This window comes from Daldinia caldariorum (genome assembly GCF_022478825.1).
Source record: "Daldinia caldariorum strain CBS 122874 unplaced genomic scaffold F4812scaffold_20, whole genome shotgun sequence".
NCBI classification, from domain to species: Eukaryota; Fungi; Ascomycota; class Sordariomycetes; order Xylariales; family Hypoxylaceae; genus Daldinia; species Daldinia caldariorum.
Genome location: NW_025953056.1, coordinates 481,363 through 501,195, shown reverse-complemented (window position 1 = coordinate 501,195; position 19,833 = coordinate 481,363). Strand labels below are relative to the sequence as shown.

Genomic DNA, 19,833 nt, shown 5'->3' with positions numbered 1-19,833 from the left:
GTCTCAACGATAACTTACAATGTGTTCCTTTATTGCTAGAATACTGGTACATATTCTACTTGATTTGAGACACGGGCGTACCTACTTGGATGTTGCCGGAGGACCGAGGTAGCTACCTCTAATATACATCGTATATAGCAAGTCAAGAGAAATAATGTTGTAGGCGGCAGGCCATAACGTTACTCCAGCGTCACATTGAATGCTAAAAAGAAGCTTCTTACTGTCCATAGCATGAATATATAGACGATTTAAGAGCTCTACTCGATTTTATTCCATCTGATACAATTGAATGGGCATATCCTCACTGCTCGTAGTATTTGGCGACAGACTCTTCGGTTATCTTGATGTCTGACAGCTCAGCGAAAGATGGGAAAAGGCTCTCCCCTTCCGGACTAACGTTCACCACTTTGCCATCCTCCAAGTATACTTCGATCCAGGTCAGGGTGACGGTCGCGGTATCATGACGAACATAAGGTTCGGACTCGAGGTGGAGATCCTTGAACTCTTGGTCGGCAGATACGGCGAGAAGGGTCGCAACGTCCTTGAAGTAGTATTCAATCTCCAGATCGTGGTCATTGACTTTGTATGGAGTTTTCATGCTTTTCGCTAGCTCTTGAGCGCTGGAAGAACTATAGGCCTGCGCCTTTGTTAAACAAAAATATGGGACAGTTAAAAGGGGGTACGAACGATCTGATATTTCAAAATTCCATATTTCTGATGGATTTTGGCGCATGCAACAGCATGATGCCTGGAGAATCGGTGAAACTCCTCTTCGGAAACACCATCCTTGCGATGGTACGACCCCGAAAGACGCAAGACACGCTCAGGCTTAGCCATCTTAGAGGATTTAACGACCTGCTGAATACTAAGACTTGATTTCACAAAGAAATGGGGTTCGGTATTCACCTTTGGGAAATTATTGGGCTTCGATCAGCTTTGACTTGGAAAAGGCCAAATAAATGTATTTTGCATACAATTGTATGAATCCATAATCTGACCCTGAACGAAGCTTGGAGGACTTGATGGAATCAGGAGGTCCTACAAACAGCGACATGAAGACCAAGGTGCCGAAGTGACAGGGCAATCGGAAAGTACTTAGTAAATGTCACCAATACACCGATAAATACTCCAATTGGGGTGACACAGCCTAATGCAAGGTATGGATTATGTAGGAGGTATATCAGGAGTTCCTAAGTAAAGGGAGTCATCATCGCATCTGTTATCACGCTCGTGCTTTACGGAAAATTTCCAAAGCCAACACCGCGTATATGCTTTGGCACCTAGGATCATCCCTGTGCTGCATTTCATACAACGTTGATCCAACCCAGGCATACATTCTCCGCATCTTTCTCCCTTGTCTATGCCTAAGTACCTAGCTACTTGTTATTACTTACACGTAGAGAGCCGTCAGGCTGTAGCGCACTGCATCCCAACCCAACACACGCCCCTGTCATTGCTAGATAGGAACGGAGCTCCCACGAAGTCTGTCACGAAAACCACATCCGCTATCTAAAATAGGTATTTTCTTTCTATCGTAAGTCATGAGGCTGGTGATAGCACTGTGCACTGTCCGCTAAGCTCACCGAAACAGCTCAGCCATGAAACCTCCAACTCACGATGTGTCTTTCAGCGCTCCAGAGCATATCGATGACCAACCCACGAATACTGAGTCGCCGCTCACGTCTCAAAGCAGAGGTTGGCGTTTTTGGGTTGTGTTGATAGCTCTTGGAATTACTTCCCTCTCGGCGGCTGTGGAAAGTACGGTAACATCAACCGCGTTACCACGTATCGCCGGCGCCCTCGATGCAGGCGAGCTATATGTGTGGTTTGTAAACGCGTACACCCTGACGAGGTGAGTTACCTTATTTATTCCCAACATATCTTTTCTGTGCCAACTCAGTGCTAATCAATCCCGCACAAGCACCGCTTTCTTGCCTCTGTTCGGCCAGATCGCTGATATATTCGGCCGTCGCTGGCTCACCATCGGCATAGTGGCCGTCTTCGCGCTTGGCAGTGGCATCAGCGGCGGTGCCACTTCAGCAACGATGCTCATCGCCGGACGTGCTGTTCAAGGAGTGGGCGGAGGAGGAATCATCCTGATGATCGAGATGATTGTTTGTGACCTCGTATCCTTACGTGATCGCGGACGCTTTACAGCTGTTATAATGGGGTTGTTTGGAATAGTCTCGTCCCTTGGCCCTTTCATTGGAGGGGCCATCGCGCAAGGTACCGCTTGGAGATGGGTCCTTCTATATTAACCTGCCCATCTGTGGTCTTTCTTTGGTTTTGCTGACGAGCTTCTTACACGTCAATTATGATCGCTCGCCTACGGTTGCCTAACGACTTCGTCGTATCGACTATTCCGGTAACATCATATTGATCGCATCGGTTACTGCGATTCTGATATCTCTCACCTATGGTGGCACCCGTTATGTATGGTCTTCTTGGAGGATCTTGCTCCCTCTTATACTCGGCTTCGCCGGCCTAGGACTTTTCGTATTATACGAATCATCGCGGTGGTGTGCTGAGCCTATGACTCCCCCTCGCCTTTTTCAGAATCGTACCTCGGCGACCGCATTTTATCTCACATTTATACACTCCTTGCTATCTTTTTGGGTTCTTTATTTCTTGCCGGTCTATTTCCAAGCCGTTCAACTCAAAAGTCCTAACCAGTCTGGTGTTCTTTTGCTTCCCACTGCCGTCGTTATTATACCTGGAGGCATAATTGGTGGCTTCGTCATGTCAAAGTCAGGTAAATATCGAGCTGTTCATTTCGCTGGATTCGGATTTATGACAATTGGTATCGGCACATTCATCCTCTTTGACAAGAACAGCGATGCTGCTCTCTATGTATGCCTTCAACTCGTCACAGGGCTTGGATCCGGTCTCGTACTAGGTGCGTTGTTGCCGGCAGTTCAAGCTGCGCTTACGGAGAAGGACACTGCATCATCCACGGCAACTTGGACCTTTATCCGTACTTTTGGCACGATATGGGGCGTCTCCGTCCCTGCTGCAATTTTCAACAGCCGTTCCAATGATCTGTCGAACCGCATCGAAGACCCATCAGCGAGAGCACTCGTTGCTAACGGACAGGCATATTCCCACGCTACCAGCGCCGTATTGCTGTCTCTAGAGACCTATACGCGCGACCAGGTGATCAGTGTCTTCACCGATAGCCTAAAACTTGTATGGATTGTGGCAGTCGTTATTGCAGGTGTCTCGTTCTTTGCTATATTTGTTGAACGCGAAATTGGTCTTAGAGATGACCTGAATACCTCATATGGGTTAACCGAGAAGACGGATGAACTTCAGGGTTGAATTTAAAATTCTACTTAGAGTTATAGAAATACTTTTGCCAAATGTACTAGGTGTTTTTTTTTTTTTTTTTCGAAAAAGTTATTGAAATAGGGAAAACCTCTTAAACCTATAGCCCTTATAATATATCTAATAAAATATTTCTTCCTGAATAATACATAAATAAAAATGCTTAAAATATTGCGCATGATTACCTAAAGTTACCTTTTCTCCTTAGCTCCGGCCTTCACTAATTCCCCAAACTTGGTCTGTTCCTTGCTGGCCAATGCCGTCGGATTCCCTACTTCTATAATCTTTCCCGTTTCCATCACTACCACGGTATCAAAATCCATAATCATGTTGAGCCGATGGCTAACCGCGATAACCGTATAAGCTTTGAATTCGCTCCTGATTATCTCCTGCATCAATCGCTCCGTTTCGTGATCGACTCTCGAGCTCACCTCGTCTAGCAATAGTATACCACCTTCGGAGCCGCCGCCTCCAATTCCCAAGTTTTCAGCTCGGAGCCGCCGCCTTAGCAAAGCACGCCCGAGAGATAACAGCTGCCTCTGGCCGGCGCTAAGAGTCCCTGGACTCATACCCGCGTCGAGGCCGCCCCGCTCTTGGACGAACTGCCGCAGGCCGACGGCCTCCAAGACGGATCGGCACGCTTCCGGTGTTGACGTGTCGGATGGATCCAAGTTGGCTTTAAAGGTAGACCCGTCGGGTAGGAATACGGCTTCCTGAGGGACGGCGATTATGCGCTGACGTAGTGCTTGCCGGTCTACACGGTTGAGCGGCGTTTTATCTATTATCGCCTCTCCAGGAGCGTTCGGGAGGGGATCGAGGAGTTTGAGAAGAAGGGCCATAAAGCTTGACTTGCCGCTGCCTGTTCGACCGCAAATCGCAACCTTTTCTCCTGGGGTTATCTTGAGTTCTATGCCGCGAAGTGCTAAATTCGGTGCGTTTCCGTTTTGGCCTTCCGCGCTGCGTCGTATGTTAGTTTCTTCGGTCACGTAACGTTTTGAGTCTTTTGATAGGTAGGTAGATAGGCTAAGGAGGTATTCTTACTCGTAACTCGCAGACACTCCTCTCAATTCTACTTCGCCGCTATGCGGCCACTGCTCCGGTGGGATGATGTCCTCTTCATCCTTATCTTCCGGTTTGACGTCTTCGTTAAATGCCTTGAGCCTCGCGATAGCTCCGATTGAAGTTTCTAGTCTGGTATAAAATATGACGATGCCGGAAAGGTTCTCGCCAAAATTCATGAGCGTAACCAGTGAGGCGCCTGCGAAACCGGAGTTCGAGTGGAGCCGAACCGCGAGGGTCGTTAGGACTGCTGCCATAACCATGACTCCTAGGTCGAGGACGAGGATCAACCACTGTTGGACCATGACTAGCAAGTACGCGGGGCGCTGGCTAGAATTTATTAGACCGCTGTTCTTTTTCACATCTTCTAAGAGAAACCCTATGAACCTAAAGTCAGCATGCCGCAAATTGTCCAAACGGCTCGATCGCCGATAGCATGGCGACCAGCCCCACGCGTCACTTACCAAAGGCTCTCAAGGTCGTAATCCCCTTGATAGTATCAAGGAAATGAGTACTAAGATCGTAGATTAGTACGGAACCAAGAAAACGATCTCTGGCGGCAAGCTTACTATAAGGGGCTCTTTGCCTCGAGGTCTAATAGCCTGAGCTGCCTGGATGTACGTAGATAAAACCTCTGCACTACATAGAGCATGATGGCGAGGAACGGATAGCTTATGGCCATATAGGGAGAAGATGTAAGCATGACAGCTGCCTGTCCGATTGCCTGAAAGGTCTGTACTTTTCGTTAGACATTCGAGCATGCGAAAGGTACCTAGATAGGCGGGTTCTTACGCAGACCAAAGTGTTCAATAGCCCGTTTGGTAGCTCTGTGTCTATAAGATTCAGATCTTGCGAGAATAGGTTCGTCACGATGCCAGTATCCGTTGTGGTGAAGAAGTGCAAGGGTGCTCGAATCAACGTTTTCAGGGCGTCGTGGTGGAGACTGGCACCTGCTCTTGTAACCGCGACGATTAAGACCGCGATACCAATGAGAAGCAGGGATACCAAGCTGCTGACTTGAAGCACGGCGTATATCCCTGCGTAATAAGCATATGTATGGGATGGGTGTGCCGAGTATACGTCCTCAGACCAATATTTGAGCCCTTTGATCAATCGAACCGGTTAGCAATCTTCCCCATAAAGCGTTTAAGCCGTTGATAGGATCAGCAGCGGGTAGCTTAGAAGTTAATTAGCACGATATCCCGCTATCTCACTCACATATAGTTGGAAAGTTTGTGAAGAAACCCCACAGGGTAGCAAAGAAGAAACACGATCCTGCTACGAGCCAGCCCATGCTTTGAAAATATTGCTTGTATACCGATTTATCTCCAACTTTACGGGACTCGTCCGTATTTGGCGGGGTGGGCGATGTGTTAGTCGTCGTGTGGGACAGAGTCGACTTAAGTTCCTGCTTGCTCTTCTTTGGTATCGACTTTTCTGACGAAGAATCGCTGTCGGAAAGGTTGGCCAAACCCAGACGCCGAACGTATCCTCCGCGGCCCATCAGCTCTTGAAATCTACCTTGCTCCATCACTGTGCCATCTCCGAGCGCTATTATGTGATCGGCCGCAGGCAAATGTCTGATGCTATGAGTGCACAATAAGACCGTAGACTCTCGACGTCTGAGTAGCCCCTCCGGTCCGAAAACCTGCCTGAAAATTTGTTCCTCGGTATCTGCATCTAACCCGCTGAAGATATCGTCCAATACTAGCAGGCCAGACTGGAGATAGAGCGCGCGAGCGAGAGCGACGCGTTGCTTCTGCCCCCCTGACAGGGTGATTCCGTCCGACCCGATGTTCGTCCTGTCGCCCTGCGGCAGCGCAGCGATGTCAAATACCAGGGCCGTAGCCTCGATGACTTCGGTATATCTATCTTTATCGAAATGAGAAAATCCCACGATATTATCTCTTATCGATCCGTTGGAAAGGAATGCTGCTTGCTCGCAGAATCCTACGTGAGGAAATCTGGTGCTCAAAACCACGCTACCTTCGCTAAATGGAATCTCTCCGAGGACCGCTTTACATAGCGTAGACTTTCCAGAGCCGACCGGACCGACGACGATGGTGAGCGAAGATTTGGGAACACGGATAGTAACATTCTTCAAGACAAACTTATCGGCTTCCCACCCGAACTTTCCGTTTCTGATGACGACCGGATCTGCTGTTTCCGATTGCGAATCGGAAGAGGCCACGGTATCCGCTCGAGTCTTCTCCAAATTCCGTTTCACATCGGTAAGGACCTCTCGAAAATCATTACGAGTCTCGCACTCTAGGAAAGCCTGAATTCGGCCCAAACAGGCCAGTCCGGAGAGAAGCTGAGGGATGAACTGGAAAATCTGAGATAGCGGGTTGGTCAAGAGCAAGAGGTACGAAAGACTTGTGAATATTCTCGTCGCGTTTAGCGTTCGCTGCGCAAATGCGAAGGTGAGCGGTGGCCCGAGCAGAAGCGGGATGTACCCGAAGAGAGCCGCGATGATACCTATCTTACGAAATCGGGCTCCGGCTGCCAGCTCCTCTACCCGGAGATTCTGTATGAAATCGCCGACCGTCGCGGTGAGGCCGGATATCTTTAGGTTCTTCATGTCAGCGATTACTGCGGCCGTCATGCCGACGCGCTTCTGGACACCGGCCATCCAAGCCCTCTGTGAGTCTCCGGTAAATCTCATAAGGATAACTAAGCATGCGAAGCAGACCGTAACGATTCCGATCGGTGCCACAAATACTACACCGAGTTGATTGTACAACATCCAGCTCGAGATGATGATTTGTATAACGCTCGCCCAGATGTCGTGAAGAGGCTTGAAGCCCATGTTGATTCTCTCTATGTCCGTACTCATCAAGGTCACGGCGGCGCTGTCGTCGCTCGATCCGATGCGAGCCTTTGTAGCTTTAATGAAGGTTTCCGTGACTAGGATCGACCTCGTCATAGAAAGCATCCGGTAATGAAAATACCTGGAGTAGGTGAGTAAGAATATAGCTATTTAATCCTCGGTTGAGTGTGGCATACCAGCAGAGGGCGTTGGAGATGCCGATTCCCGCATAGATCAGTATGCTGGCACCAATAAAGCCATATCCTACGTTTGCATCAACTTCCGGCTCTGAGAGTCTCTCCAGTAGCTTTTCGATGAAGAATGGTTGGCAGAATGTGAAACCAAGAAGGGCCAATCGTGGGAATATGGGAAGAATGAGAGGAACCTTCAACGTGCGCATTAATACCTTCGCCAGGTAGAACTTGTTGCCCTTCATTTTCGAATAGTCCATGTGCTTGGAGAACTCTTCGTGGAGTAATTTGCCGTCCAGGGCGCTATCCAAGGGGTAAAGGTCATTTATTGTCAAAACTTTCTTGTAGCCTTCCAAGAAGATCTTGTTGAGCCAGAAGTACACGCCGAGAGAGAAGATCCCGCTTGTCTGCTCCGGGCTATATTCTTTCTCGTTCCAGCTAACCCATTTAGATTTCCGCTGCGCTTCTAATAGCAAAATCCCTACTTTAAGGGCTATTGCAGCGCAAAATATACTACTATAGGTGAGTTCAGGCTTGTCTCCCGATGACAAGAACAGCGTTCTCGCTTGAGCTGCGTCCAGCAGTAGGGTCAGAAACAGGTAGCTGTTCAGCAGGACGGACGGCCTAGGGCTTTTGCTATGGTCGACAAGACTGAGCGTTATCATAAACAGCGCCGATACAAGCTTCAGGGCCGAGGAGGCTATGAACATGCTAGTTACGTGGAAGGATCCTACTGCGACCAGAATGAGAAGTGAGAGTTCTAATCCGACATAAGTGGCGATAGCACCCTGTACTCAATTAGTAGGAGTTTCTCGATCGCATAATAATACAGCAAGCTTACCAGCTTAACAAGTTGAAAAACCGGGGCATTCACCACAGTTGGCTTTCGTGCCTGATAAGCCGTTCTCCATAATGATGCTATGATGAACAGTACAGATGGTACGATTGAGAAGAAAAGCTGCTCGAACTGTATATTGAAATCGAAGCCCTCCTGGTTCAGCTGGAGCAAGCTGTCCTCCCCGGTTGAGAAAGGCATCTTGACAGCACGTTTCCCAGCCCAGGTCGGCTTCAAGATTGCCGCGATGTCAAGCAGCACCTCGTAATTGGAAGAAGCTACCCGCGTTTCTAGGTTCAGCCCGATTCTTGGAGCAAATTTCGAGTACGCCGTATAGGCAAACTGCCTTTGCGAAAATACAAGAGACTAAGAAACTACATGGTGAACGGATTCCTTTGTGATTATATTTCGACGCCTTCGTATGGCACCATTACAGGGATATGTGATAAGGATGTACCTAAGGTAAAGAATGTGATCAGCTTCCTGAATCCAGTACAATTCCGAACTCCGAACGCCGCTAATAATCGGTAGGCAGTTCCCTAAATGAGCACGCTAACACCGTATTTACGAATTGCGTATATCACGCTGAGCAACAGGTATCGTCAACCTCATCGGTGAAGTTCTTTATGATAAATACTATGTGTCCACTTGGCTATTGCTTCTTAAGCAGATGTCGGCGTAGTCGTAGTCTTTAAAAACCCATCGATCGGCAAGGATAGATAGGTACCTCGGGCGGACCAGCTAGTATGACTGTATGAGCTGCTGTATTTTCCCAATTAGCCTAGGCTGTTTTGAGGTTTAAAAGTTGACGTCTCGACAATTCACTCCTTGGGCGATTTTCCTATCAATGATATGCCGAGGTATTACAGAGAAGCAGTGAGGTATATGACATCTCTTCAAACCGGACCCTGACCCGTGGACGAAATGCTAGGTATTTTATCTGTTTGAGAATTCAGATTATTTCTTTACTAGTAGACATACTGAAGAAAATAATACTACGGAAACACTATATCGTCGGCCATCCGTCAACCCAATTGATAACATTCCATCCAAATTTTGATTGAGGATAGTCTACGCCAACATTAAGATCCACTGCGGCGGGCAAATTAGCACTAAACGTATTGCGCATTGAATTTGAGTACTTACAATAGTGATAATAAAGAACGTCACCGTGTGCGTCGTCGTGGAAAACTCCTTGGCCACCTGGAGCATAGATGTTCCCGTGGCTCGCGAGCACGGTTGTCCCGCCGCCGTTCGTGCATGCCCGGCCGTCCTTGTCTACGTAAGGTCCGGCGGGGTTGTCGCTTCGACAGACGGTAATGTGATAGACCTGATCGATAGGGTCTGTGTCTGGGTGGTACACGCAGCAGATGCCTTTGCTCAGAAATTGGTACCAAAGGTTGTCGCGCTTCCAGATGAAGGCTCCCTCCATCTGGTGGATACCCTCGGGCTCGTATGCGATCTGGTGCTCATTGCCCGACCTGAAAACGAACTCGCCGTTGATCGCTACTCTTGCCTGGTAGATGTTATTCCAATATGAGCCCCATTGTAGATACCATTCGTTAGGGCCCGTGCCATTGACGACGTTCGGGTCGATGGCGTTATAAGGACTGCTGTCTGACGATGTTACTACTATTCCCTGGTCTTTCCAAGATCCTGCTTCCAGCGTGGTAGAGGTCGCGTAACCGATGGCTGAGGTGCGGCTCCCCGAAGTTGACACCGAGTAGAAACAGTAGTAAATGCCCCGGATATAAACAACGTCAGGGGCCCATAGCTATATCGTGTTTTATAGTAAGCTGACTACTCTTGAGGTATCCTATAAACTTCTTTCAAAGGGGGGGAACTTATTGTAACTTATTGGCTCATTGATAGGCAGAGGCAAGTAAAATGGTACGCCAGGCTTGTTAAAGAGTGAAGTGCTCTAAGGAGAATATGCTTACCTCCTTGTTTCCTGGCAGATTGATAACGCTGGCGCCTTGGATCACGCTACCGCTTCGTGTCCAAGGTCCGGACAGGTCGTCCGCAGTCGAAATGCCGATCAGGTCTAAGGTCGAGAATCTAAAATATTTGCCATCCGCGCGTTTCACGACGGCGGGGTCATGAGTGAAGCACTCGCCGGAGCACGCCCCGGGATTCGGATATTGAGCCTGAGCAACGGATGCTAGGGAAGATAGCAAGAGCGCTGAAAGAGTTGATAACATCATCATGGCTTTTAATTCTTCACCGCGCGAACCTGAAAATACGCCACATGCGCGCGCTTCTGGCACGGCATGCTGACTTTCGCCGGCAGATCACAGCATCTTATACGTGATACATCTGAGAGTACGTCCTGCAGATCCGGCTCGTTCCAACCTGGACTAAGCCGAAAGCGACTAGATTGTAACTGCTACCGTTGAGCTGTCGTAGCTTGACCGCTGCGGGAGAAGTGCTTGGAGATAGTTTATTCCTTTGATGGGAGTCTCGGTTACCAATTTACTCCATATGTAACCATGCCACCAGAGCTGAACATGGGGCCAGCTTATAAAAATGGAACCAATAAGCCACCCTGACTGAAACGACAAGGCCAAGGTCGTCCTGCGTTGAATACCCTGCGCAAAAAGTTGCATCTTTTAGTTTAGTATATCACCTGCCAAAACAGTGTCGATGGAAGGTAGATATTACAGTCCCAGGTTAAATAATATCGGCTTCTGGCATCCGATACTGACATTGCGGATGTCCGCTTCAGTTACACAGCCAGTGCGTATTGAATTGTTGACATTAGCTGGCTTGACTTGTGCTCTCTCCACGTAATCCCCTCTAAGAGTGACTTCATTATTGCATGACATGGAAAATACTTAAGCTGCTAAGATCTAATAGTATCGACGATCCGGGACGATCTCTTTCATCCCGAAAACTTTGAGGCTTTGCCACGTTTATGCTAAGCTAGAATGTGGATAGATAGCGGAAAGTCAATCCAAAAATATATTTGGGTGAGGCTTAGCAGAACAAAAGTACGGAACAGGTACAACACATCTCATTTAACCTAATCCAACTTAAGCTTAATCTTTTACCTTCGTTTCAACTACCTCTCATGGGTGACTGATGCATTGTGTCAAGTTAAAAATAATTCGCTCCTTTACCATGCACCTACGCTAGATGGGAAGAGAAAATACGTTATGGGCAAGATAGAACTTCATAAGTCTTCCAGATCGAGATTGGTTACGTTACATCTTAACGATTAGGTCAAGTCCCACCTATAACGGCTTTATTTATCACCAAATTTAATAGTGACTTCAAGTCGTAAATAGCTTAAAGCCCCTTATGGCAAGGTAACCTTGGAACGATTATAGTCTTAATTCAGCATCTTAAGGATGTGATCAAGTTAGCGACCAAGTCCGGAATACCCGGCTTGAATCTTGCACAATGTCACTTGCCTAATTGATTACCTATGGCCGACCTTTAAATAAAAGGAACGCTAGTATGGTGACGTGGTTTCGGTTAACGACTTGGTATACCCTTGCTAAGACGTGGAATTCTGGATCGTGCCATAGGTAATGGTATATAGCATCCCATCACCATATAAACCAATGACTGCTTAGGGGTTTTCTCTGTGTACCTATCTCAATCGGAAATAAGACAGAATATTATATGGATAACCCAACATGAAGGTCTTCTCTACGTTGGTCTGTCTGCTCGCCGGATCTGTAGCAACCAGCGTACGTCTATTTCATAGTTTTGTTTCTTTAGCGGTCGCTAATGCTGATTCGTGTAGGCGCTACCAGCTAACAACACCGCCGAGGTCGAATTTGCTGTATCCAAGATAACATGGACGGGTCTAGTCAAGCGAGGCGAGCCTCCCGTGTCTATCACGGGCACCGCAGAGGTGAGAATCTACCATTGAAACACACTGATGAACATATTTTTCGAATAATCTATTGACCCCTTCGCCGTAGGAGATATACGAAGAGATTACAAGAATCAACCCCAACTACGATAATGAGTTGGGTTTGAATAGCCCGGATTCGACCGTGAAGAGGCGAGATCTCGAGCCTATTCAGAGACGGGCAACAACATCTAATGCATGTCTACCCAACTATCATTGACTTGCTTCGGTATAAAACATTTTTCTAATATGTCAAATTTACTACAGGACTGGACGTGCGCCTACGGGAATGATGTCAACGCGGAGTCTATCGGCACTGGGGTAAGATATTTATACAGCATTGCCAATGGGGACTGCGCCGCCCCGCCCGGGAAACCTGGAGCTGGCGGATGTAGCATTAGCAGCTGCAATGCCGGCGCCGGCATCTTCTTATGCAACGACGTCGACCATGATTTGCACAATCCCTGCACTATCGTTGCCGAGTAAGTCTTTCTTGATTAAAGGAAGTAATCTTATCTGACGTGTTATCCAGCAATGCTGTTGAGGTTTTGATCAACTGCCAATGGACTACGTATAACGGCGGTAATAGCTGGACTACAAACACGCATGGACAAGTAAGTCTTGTCCAGCTTAGCAATAGCACCTGCAGATGGAACTAACACTTGGATAGATATTTTCGACAGACCACAGTTGGAACGTCATATTGAATAGGTGCTAAGCAACCTAACGTGCACCTAGGCAGACATCTTAAGAGGGTTAATTCCTGCAGTCTATCCTTTCGAATCTTCGATATAGCTGTTCTTCAAGTACGTAAAGGAGTTTGTATGTATAAAATAGAACTGTATCATGTACCTACCTCAAAAGCCTATACTTAAGCATCTTCCTGCACGAGTTTACTGGCCCTGGTGTTTCCCTGTTCTTCGGATACTTCTATTGCTTTCATTATATACCAACTTCTTCCTGCTATCATGATGACTCGTGCCAAATATGGCTTTCGTGTGTTGATAGAATCCAGCCATATTAAAAACAGGGTCCGACCCTTCTCTTTCAAGTCGTACCACTGTCGGTTTACTTACCGTAGAGGAATAATATAAGAACGCCATAGGGATGAGTAAATGAATTGAATTAGGGGATTCAAATAATCGCATTTATTCTAATATGTTATTGACGACTTGGCAACCTGGCAACAATATAATGGAATACGAAAAACGTATGAAACACAATACCCCAGAGCGTTAAGCTATGAGGTAGGTATATAATTCAGTCTCTCAAATGCTCCAGAACCCACTCGACTTCTCCGTCGGCAGCTTCTAGGATGTGTTCCGCCGGGTAAGCAGGCTTCCAGCCCAGCTCCTCGCGGGCCCGCCGAGCTGAAAGAGTACATCTAGTACCGGATACGACGTTAGTATAAAAACGCTCAAGCGTCTTGACCCGTCCGGCGTGATGAGAACTTACTTTCCGCCCAGCTGAACGGGTACCATTTCCTTGGGAACTCCAAGCGCGGTGCCCATGTCCTCAACGTTCTTTTCGCTTGCCAGAGTAACTGAACCGTCGGCGATGACACCCCGCTTGACGAGGGCGGCAGCTATCGCATCGTATAGATCATCCCACTAACATGGCCTTAGATTAGTACCTGATATACCCAAGGATAGGACTTCGCTAAAAGTCATTGCTCTGGCTGTTCCTAACTCTGGGGACTTAGAATATATAGGAATAACCGCATGGAACTTACCGCAATGCTACCCGAAGAAGCAAGGTAGTAGCCATTCTTGCCGTGGCTAGGATTCTCATCGGTTAGGATCTTACGCAGAAGCTCTATGTATGCCGCAGTATTATCAGCTATATGGCACACTGGCCATTCCTGTTGCTTTGCAGTCAGACCCAACCGTTATATGCGCAAGTGAATAATAGACGTACCGGCCGGGCGGAATCAACCCGATACACACGCCCGAGAGTCTTTGCTGCCCGAACGATCATATATATCTGCCGCAGGGTAGACACAGGTTCGCCAAATCCCTTACTCTTCCCATCTAAGTAAGATTTGATTAGCAGATCGAAGTTTTGAGGTGTATTTAACGGTTTCTGGACTTTAAAGCTCCGCGTCTTGACTTACACACTATGCAGGGCACAAACACGTAGCCGCGAACCCCATACTTCTCAGCTTGTTCTACCACCGCGCAATTGGTCCTAACACCCTATTGAAATCTTAGCTACCTATGCACTATAAGATAATTTTCTTGGTATTTGCTTACCTCTCGAGCTACGTTGAGCTTTGGATTCTGAGACTTCTGAATCTCATACAACTGCGGGTCGGTGTCTAGTAGAGGACGATCAGTCGGGGCGTCTGCATGGCTTGAAAAGAGCTTAGCCCCAGTAGTCTAGGATGCTGTTAGATACGAATGTGACCATCTAAGACGATTTACTTGCATGCAAGAAATGAACGGTACGTCCGGTCGCCTTCTTGACCTCAGAGAGAGCTTGAATGAAGAATAATGGAGGCTCGTATTGTACTGCGTCGATGAGGTAAAAAACCACGGTAATCTCGCGGTCGATGACGGTAGTCCGTATTTCCGACTCATCCTTGAGGTTAAAGAACAACGGCTCAGCACCGTACTGTCGGACGCCGTCAGCTTGCTCTGCCGTCCGTACCGACGCATACAATTTTCGGTAAGGTGGCAGATTCGCAGCGCCCATCCGAGCAAGAAGATCTCCGCCGAGGTATCCAGAACCACCGGTTATTAATACGTTATGTGACATATCGGATAAGGTGCACACGCAGTGGGATTTCTGTATTCTAGAAAGTCTCGGGATTTATTGTGGCATTATCGAAGTTAGACTTACGACACGAAGAGAGCTGCTACGTTTAATATGATTTTTTTTCAATTATATAAATCATAGAGCTCTACTCCATTCCAGCTAGGTCGTTGCACATTGCCCGGCATCATCGCAGTTGTCTCCCCGTTTTTCAACACATCAATCCGCCGAGTATTATTCGCGGCGGCAAGATTATTCAGCCGTGTACTTCGTAATGGGGGGCTGATAAAATAAGGCTGACAAATCACAATTCGTAATGGTATATCAAATACTACCTACCAAGGTAGGTAACGTAATCAGTTTTATGCAAAGCTCGTTCAAATTCCTCCGATACCTAAAGCTTGAGCCATCGATGGGGAAACATAAACTACCTATTATTGGATGGGACTGCCGATCCAGTTGACTGAGGATGAATATAATGAATTTGTAACATTCCGAATATAAGGGAAAATAGTGAAAATGAAAATGAAAAGGATATATTCACGATCTGTATGGTCAAGATAAGGTCGTTTAACGATTCATCAGTAAGTAGATAGAGTAGCTCCGGCAGGGGCTCAAGTTTAAATCCGGGTTTTTCGATTCGGATACAAAGCCACAAGCCTAAGAGTAGGGTATCAGTATGTACACGTAACGGCATCCTCATCTCATCATAGCCCGTACGTTCTCTCCCCCGTCGGTACATGTCCCTTGAAGTAGGGTAGGATGATTCGTCTCTCGCCCCCGTCACGAGCGGAGTCCAAAGTCGTCAAGGCCTTTGGTATGTCTAAGAGAGCTCTTGCAGCCTAGACAGTTAGAAGCCGCCACATATTGTTATGTTCATTTGGTATCGTATTTCGCTTCATATATCAACAGATCATTTGCGTAAATGTTCTCAGATCCCTCCCATGAAGCTCACCTTTCCCATCGCGAGCCCATTGTCTACCCAATTCTGCCAGTTAAAGCCCTCGTCCGCGTCCATGTTAACGTCCTGGTCTTCCGTATTCGGTGCGTTTTCGGTCGAACCGTTTGGAGGAGACTGCCCCCAAACGCCGCTCCAGAACCACGGTGGAGGGTTATCCTCTAGAAAATTATGCGGAGGCTGGTCTGCCGGTGGTTGATCGTTGTTATTACTACTACTGGCACCAGTCTGAATTGCCCGAGATCCCCCTGGGGGTTGGGCGCCCCCTTCAGTAAGGTAGGCTTGGTTGCTCGGAAAAGCGACCGAGAAGATGTCTTGAGAGTCTAGATACGGCTGAGACATCAAGTGATCGACATATTGCAGCTCTGTCGGGGCTACCTCCATGTCCGACCCCGATCGCTTCTGGACAAACTCCTTCCTTTCCGGATGCGTGCTATTACCCGTGAACTCCGGCATTTGATACTTGGGCTTTTCGGGCCCTTTAACTCCGACGAGCTTCCGCCACTGTTCTTGTGCGCGAGCGCCCCGCACCGAGCTAGACAGGTGCTCGAAGCTTTCCGGCTGCGTCTTTTTCTGTTCTTCCAGGTCAAGCTGGCGTGCTGCCTCCGGGTCGGCTCTCAGCCGCAGGATCTCCTCGTCCCTATGACGCCTCGCCTGCCCCATTAGCTTGCGTAGCGGAATCCAAACCCCCGGCTTAGAACGCTGGGCAACGTCGGGAGTTTGGAACGTTGCGCTGAGCACGATCCAGGCGCGTTCGAGCGACGCACTCCAAGGCAGGCGGCACACTTCGAGTAGGAGATATACTACAGCGTGCCACTGCGCGTACGTCTGAAAGAGCCATCGCCACTGGCGGCATCTCTGTTCCGAGTTTAACACTCTGGTATATTCGACCACCTCGAGGGAAGCCATAAAAAGGCGATGCCGGATTTCCTTGCTGACTCCCTCGGCCGAAGAGTAGAGTAGCATAGGCTGGTAGATTATCAAGCTCATCTTGGCCATGATGAGGCGCGAGATCATAGCGGCAACCCAATGTAGCACATCCGTGTCCTTGTCGCCGCACGATTTGAGATACTTGGTTTCGATTCGTTCGTAGCACTCGTGTAGCATCTTTGTACGTTCCTCTTCGGTAGATCGGGCACGGCACGGAGCCATGCCGTTTGTTGCGAAGTGTATCTTCCTAGCTAAAGCGCAGATTTCGTAACGGATGAGAGAGAATGTCATGTCGGTAGGCCCCGCCTTTTCTTCTGGGAACTCCGTCATTTCGGGGCTCAGATCGGCGTCGTTGATATTTAGCGGGAATTGCGTGTCGTACGTCCGCTCCGCGATCGTAAGCTCCGTACCTTGGTCTTCTGCGGATCTGAGGTCGAGGATACATATTGCCCACCAAAGTCTGCGGCGCATCTCGACGTCGAAGGGGCTCAAGCCGTCAAATTTGGTCCCTTCCCTATGTATGCCGAGCGACTGTGAAATGCGAATTGCGAGACCTGTAAGCGTCCAGGCAAACCTCGTGTCGTCGTATCGACGAACGAGAACTAGAAAGAGGGTGAAAGCTTGGACGACGACCAGTTCGGATGTAACCAGGAAGTTCGCTTTCGCGAGGGCCTGCTCCGTAGCGAAGCGGTACTTTTTGATAAGTTGCGCCTTCTCCGCGCCAAAGTTTACCTTAACCTAGACGTACGACGGTTAACTTGTGCTGCTTCGTTATCTCCAAGGTCAGGTTCGTACCTCATTATCTTCCATGGACGTGATAGAAGCGTAGTATATAGCAAACATTAAGGCTTCCATCCCCGGTGAGATGTTATCCATATTACTTCTCAACTCGCGGATTATCTTGTTCATGGATGGCACATGTAATATCTTCACTAGAGGGTCGACATTCTCCTGATAGACCTGCCAGAAGAAGGGTATTTGGGACGGCAGGGGATGCAACTTGCGCAGATCAACATCGGAAGAGCTATAGCCCAGAACGAAGCCGTGGTGATCAGCAAGGTCTGGAAGATGTAACAAACCGGGGCTGCTACCGTCGTCCGAAGCGTCAGATTCGTAATCGGTGAGTAATTCCGTTTCGGTTCGAAGCTGGTTAAGCTATCCCGTCAGGTCAATGATACTGTCCACCAACATGCTGATTAAAAGAGAAGGAAAATAGCCCACGTACCTCATCGTTAACCTTGGACCAAAACGCGCTGCTTACGTATCGCGTCTTCCCCTTCTCATTTAGCACCAATCTCCCAAACGGCTTGCTAACCTCCGATGTTGGACTCTTTAATGCAGCATTGACAGAGTCGATGGTGTGGGAACGACTAAGTTTCGTATGGTCCGCCGGAGGGTAGCCGCCGGGGATATTCTCGCTATAGGTGATCCCGCTTTGTCTCCGTCGTTCTCTTTCTTGCGCATTATCTAAGGTGGCCTCGGGCGAGCCCCCACCGCTGAGAGATGGATGCCTTGCGGTTTCTATTTCTATCTGCCCGCTGAGATCCTCTACTATGCCCTCCAGCTTTCGCAGCCGCTTCATAAGCTCAATCTCGCGCTCGCTCGTCTGTTTGGGCGGGGCGTTAGGATCTTTCACGCGCGGGCGTCTGGGCGCACGGCCTGGTGCCGGGAAGACGCATTGGATCTGGGCTTTGCGACAGTTGCCGCATGGCATAAATTTGTCGCATCTGACTTTTCGCCGTCGGCATGTTACGCAGCTTCGGGGGTTCAGCACCGACGAGGGGGTGGTGAACGGGTCAAGGGTAATCGGGCCCGAAGGGGTAAAAGCGGTATTGGCAACGCCGGCCACAGGCACAGAAGAAGTGGCGTTCGAGACGGATGCGGAATCCTGCGGCGTCGAGGCAGCGACTGATGCGGCGGCGGGCGAGCCGATAGATTGGTCGTTGGGAGACGATCGAGATGACGATTCCATGAGGGTTAAATGATTCTGAACGGTAGGAGTAGAGGATACGCTGGACATAATGCGGATGATCCGCGAGCGGTGCTTCTGGGCTTGCCAATTCCCATGTGGCTGATATTTCAAAAGGGGAGGTTGTTTTTTGGGGGCGTCTCTCGTTCGTCGAGCGGAGGCTATATTCAACTTTTTTTTTTTCTTTCTTTTTTTCGGGGACAGAAATAAGATTCGAGTAAGTAGTAGAGAATTGGACGAGATCAGACGCTATAAAAAATTAAGTAAGTACCTAACCTAATGCGAATGAAAGAAGCGTAGGTATATGATCATAGATCGAGATACATATAATTACGCGACCAAGCTGAAAGATCCTACCTACAAAGGGCAGAGCCGAGTTTAGAAAGGCATGGGTTTCTTGTCTACCTGGTACAATACATACGGCACTCGCATAATAAGTTTACCTACCCAGGTAGGTACTGACTCACTTACCCTGGACTCTGGAGGGAGATATTAGGTAGAGAAGTAATGTAATGTGGGCCTTCCTTTCATAAAAAATAATAATACCTAACCTAATGCCGTAATTGTGCAAGGATATTTCTTCCAGCTAGATTTCTTATCGAAATGACCATCTTTTTCATCGAGCAATCAAAAAAGAAAAGAAAAACACCTACAAAAAGTTATATTAAATATTTTCTGGGGTCGAGGCTGGCGAAAAGATGGGAATAATGTGGAAAGTTGGCTTGGCTTGGCTTAACTAGACGCGGGGCATCGAGGTGAGAAAAAGAATTCGAGAATTCGACCCTCCTTTGATTTCGGCTTAGTACGGATTATGCAGGTACTAAGGTTAGGTAACCGGTTAAATAAGTTCGCGCCGCCTTAAATCCGTTAGGGATCTCCGGTCGAGAAAGCCGGGATTCGGATCGGATCCGATTCAAGACGGCACGTACATAACCTAAGTCTGGATTTTGCCAGTTAAAATTGGATGCAATTGTCCATACGTACATTAGGAGTTATTACCTTTAGCAATTATACTTTTTTCTCAATGTGCAAAGAGTAATAATGATGCTAATAAGGAATGGTTCTGGTCTCGAGCCTCGGCATTTCCTGGGAAGCTCAGCAGGCGTAAAAGTTACCGTAATGCAAGTCAACAAACAACATTT

At 48.1% G+C, this 19,833-nt stretch overlaps 7 protein-coding genes across 7 annotated transcripts; 2 read left to right on the top strand and 5 right to left on the bottom strand.

Moving 5' to 3' along the window:
* Nucleotides 1-10: 10 nt before the first annotated feature.
* Nucleotides 11-1,228, bottom strand: F4812DRAFT_443399 (uncharacterized protein). Its single transcript, XM_047935397.1, has 3 exons — nt 907-1,228; nt 688-855; nt 11-637 (listed from the first exon to the last, which is right to left on the bottom strand). The coding sequence occupies exons 2-3, from the start codon at nt 835-837 to the stop codon at nt 302-304; spliced, it is 486 nt and encodes a 161-aa protein (XP_047786750.1). The 5' UTR covers nt 838-855; nt 907-1,228; the 3' UTR covers nt 11-301.
* A 370-nt stretch (nt 1,229-1,598) lies between these two features.
* On the top strand, nt 1,599-3,318 carry F4812DRAFT_453012 (major facilitator superfamily domain-containing protein; the record flags this gene model as incomplete). Its single annotated transcript, XM_047936425.1, has 5 exons — nt 1,599-1,852; nt 1,922-2,188; nt 2,451-2,616; nt 2,674-2,741; nt 2,835-3,318. The coding sequence occupies 5 exons, from the start codon at nt 1,599-1,601 to the stop codon at nt 3,316-3,318; spliced, it is 1,239 nt and encodes a 412-aa protein (XP_047786749.1).
* Nucleotides 3,319-3,456: 138 nt separating this feature from the next.
* Nucleotides 3,457-8,661, bottom strand: F4812DRAFT_443391 (putative ABC multidrug transporter). Its single transcript, XM_047935396.1, has 8 exons — nt 8,225-8,661; nt 7,390-8,171; nt 5,602-7,334; nt 5,176-5,486; nt 4,953-5,116; nt 4,848-4,897; nt 4,366-4,762; nt 3,457-4,281 (listed from the first exon to the last, which is right to left on the bottom strand). The coding sequence occupies exons 1-8, from the start codon at nt 8,417-8,419 to the stop codon at nt 3,516-3,518; spliced, it is 4,398 nt and encodes a 1,465-aa protein (XP_047786748.1). The 5' UTR covers nt 8,420-8,661; the 3' UTR covers nt 3,457-3,515.
* F4812DRAFT_211799 (glycoside hydrolase family 43 protein) lies at nt 8,648-10,580 on the bottom strand. Its single transcript, XM_047930351.1, has 3 exons — nt 10,159-10,580; nt 9,365-9,992; nt 8,648-9,310 (listed from the first exon to the last, which is right to left on the bottom strand). The coding sequence occupies exons 1-3, from the start codon at nt 10,423-10,425 to the stop codon at nt 9,225-9,227; spliced, it is 981 nt and encodes a 326-aa protein (XP_047786747.1). The 5' UTR covers nt 10,426-10,580; the 3' UTR covers nt 8,648-9,224.
* A 1,121-nt stretch (nt 10,581-11,701) lies between these two features.
* F4812DRAFT_211795 (uncharacterized protein) lies at nt 11,702-13,044 on the top strand. Its single transcript, XM_047930350.1, has 6 exons — nt 11,702-11,913; nt 11,970-12,080; nt 12,151-12,276; nt 12,348-12,562; nt 12,613-12,694; nt 12,751-13,044. Exons 1-6 carry the CDS (start codon nt 11,860-11,862, stop codon nt 12,796-12,798), a joined length of 636 nt encoding a protein of 211 aa, XP_047786746.1. The 5' UTR covers nt 11,702-11,859; the 3' UTR covers nt 12,799-13,044.
* A 163-nt stretch (nt 13,045-13,207) lies between these two features.
* Nucleotides 13,208-15,088, bottom strand: F4812DRAFT_443385 (NAD(P)-binding protein). Its single transcript, XM_047935395.1, has 7 exons — nt 14,508-15,088; nt 14,333-14,458; nt 14,194-14,275; nt 13,998-14,110; nt 13,813-13,941; nt 13,536-13,690; nt 13,208-13,464 (listed from the first exon to the last, which is right to left on the bottom strand). The coding sequence occupies exons 1-7, from the start codon at nt 14,835-14,837 to the stop codon at nt 13,341-13,343; spliced, it is 1,059 nt and encodes a 352-aa protein (XP_047786745.1). The 5' UTR covers nt 14,838-15,088; the 3' UTR covers nt 13,208-13,340.
* A 30-nt stretch (nt 15,089-15,118) lies between these two features.
* F4812DRAFT_443381 (fungal-specific transcription factor domain-containing protein) lies at nt 15,119-19,478 on the bottom strand. The gene is made up of 3 exons (XM_047935394.1): nt 17,948-19,478; nt 17,518-17,877; nt 15,119-17,460 (listed from the first exon to the last, which is right to left on the bottom strand). Exons 1-3 carry the CDS (start codon nt 18,740-18,742, stop codon nt 15,766-15,768), a joined length of 2,850 nt encoding a protein of 949 aa, XP_047786744.1. The 5' UTR covers nt 18,743-19,478; the 3' UTR covers nt 15,119-15,765.
* Nucleotides 19,479-19,833: the final 355 nt, after the last annotated feature.